Here is a 1,780-nt window from a genome sequence, read left to right as displayed (position 1 = left end):
CCAGAAATTATGCAAAACACACTCTCCAAAGAGAAACCAGAAGTCTTTTACCAAAAAAGTCAAAGATATAAATGATCCTCCATCTGTTATCTGTATGCTTGTGTCTGTTGTGCTTAATTTTATGAAGTCAAATAGTAAAAGGAATATTGTACAAAAATTCAAGCTCCTGATTTATTCTTTCAAATATTTCAGGTATTCTCCTTTCTGGAAATCCATGGTCAAACAGAATATATTCTAGTGTTCCTCTTATCCCCAAAACTCTGGTAAGACTTGGTTATATGGGTCTTATTTCACTGGCTCATGTATGTGTCATACATATAGAACACTCACTTGGATTGAGCCCCTGCCTTTAGAATGTGGAGAAGTCTCTCTCGAATTTGTTTAGTGCGAACAGCATAGACAACTGGATTGAGGATGGGTGGGATGAGGAGGTAAAAGTTGGCCAAAAGGATATGAATATGGGGAGGGACATGATGGCCAAAGCGGTGAGTGAGAGAGGACACAGCAATGGGTATGTAAAAGACAAGGATAGCACAAATATGAGAACTGCATGTACCTAAGGTTTTAAGCCTAGCTTCAGGGGTTGCCAACCCCATTACCGTTCTAAAAATCATCGTGTAGGAGGCAGTGATGGCTAATGAATCCAGGATCAATACCAGGAAGCCAATTCCCATTCCGTATAAGTTGTTGACTGTGGTGTCACCACAAGCCAAGGTGACCACGGCCATGTGCTCACAGTAGGAGTGGGTAATGGTTTGGGTCCGGTAAAGGGGCAGCCTCAGGCGAATCATTATAGGCAGGGGTCCAATATAGAGTACTCCACGGAGGAGAGCAGCCACGCCCAAATGTCTCACTGCTGTATGGGTGAGCACTGAGGTGTGGCGTAGTGGGTTACAGATGGCCACGTAGCGATCAAAAGCCATGGCAAGGAAGATGCCTGACTCAACAGTGGCAAAGCAATGGATAAAGAACATCTGGGCCAAGCAAGCATCCAGATCAATGTGGTGAGCATCAAACCAGAAGATGGCTAGCAGTTTGGGCATGGTAGAAGTTGACAGGACTAAGTCAATGACAGCCAACATGCACAGAAAGAAGTACATGGGCTGGTGCAGGCTGTTCTCCAGCTTTATCACTGCCAGAATGGCCACATTCCCCACCACAGCCACCAGGTACATGGAGCCGAAGGCGATGGAGAGCCAGATGTGCAGAGATTCCAACCCTGGGATGCCAGTGAGCCAGAAAGAAGTAGGCACCAAACAGGCATTATTAGACAGGATCATGTTTGAGGGTGTAGAGCACCCTAGGGGACAGGAGCTCTTAGTTTTAGATTTTTACTCCTATGACAGATACTGCCTCTGGAAACTGTAGACTACTGGAATCTTATTTTCATTCTGGGTCACTGGTGGAACCTACAATAAAGAAGAATTTTGAGTACCTACTTGAAAATTGACATTATGTATTTTATAAAAGACTATGCCTGAAAACACCCACCAGTATATCTAGAAGCAGGTATGCTCATGACTTCTACTGCTAAATTTTCTATTTCCTTTAGGATATGTTTCCCCCAAACAAAATTACTGGTTCAAAGGGGATGAACAATTTTAGGGACTTCTACACTGGAAAACATAAAGTTCAACGTGCAGTGATTAAATGTAAGTTCATGTAGTAATGTTTTTCCTAATACCTTCTTATGTTTCTCTTCACTGTATACAGAGTAACATCAATAACACTGGCTGCTGCTGCTGCTGCTAAGTCACTTCAGTCATGTCCGACTCTGTGT

At 43.3% G+C, this 1,780-nt stretch overlaps 1 protein-coding gene across 1 annotated transcript; it reads right to left on the bottom strand.

Moving 5' to 3' along the window:
* Window positions 1–326: 326 nt before the first annotated feature.
* On the bottom strand, window positions 327–1,280 carry LOC129554001 (olfactory receptor 52M1-like). Its single transcript, XM_055422661.2, has one exon. The coding sequence runs from the start codon at window positions 1,278–1,280 to the stop codon at window positions 327–329; it is 954 nt and encodes a 317-aa protein (XP_055278636.2).
* Between the last annotated feature and the right edge of the window lie 500 nt (window positions 1,281–1,780).

Source organism: Moschus berezovskii, chromosome 14, assembly GCF_049115385.1.
Source record: "Moschus berezovskii isolate FMDL1 chromosome 14, NW_MosBer_1.0, whole genome shotgun sequence".
Lineage (NCBI taxonomy): Eukaryota > Metazoa > Chordata > Mammalia > Artiodactyla > Moschidae > Moschus > Moschus berezovskii.
This window is presented reverse-complemented; position numbering and strand designations above follow the sequence as displayed.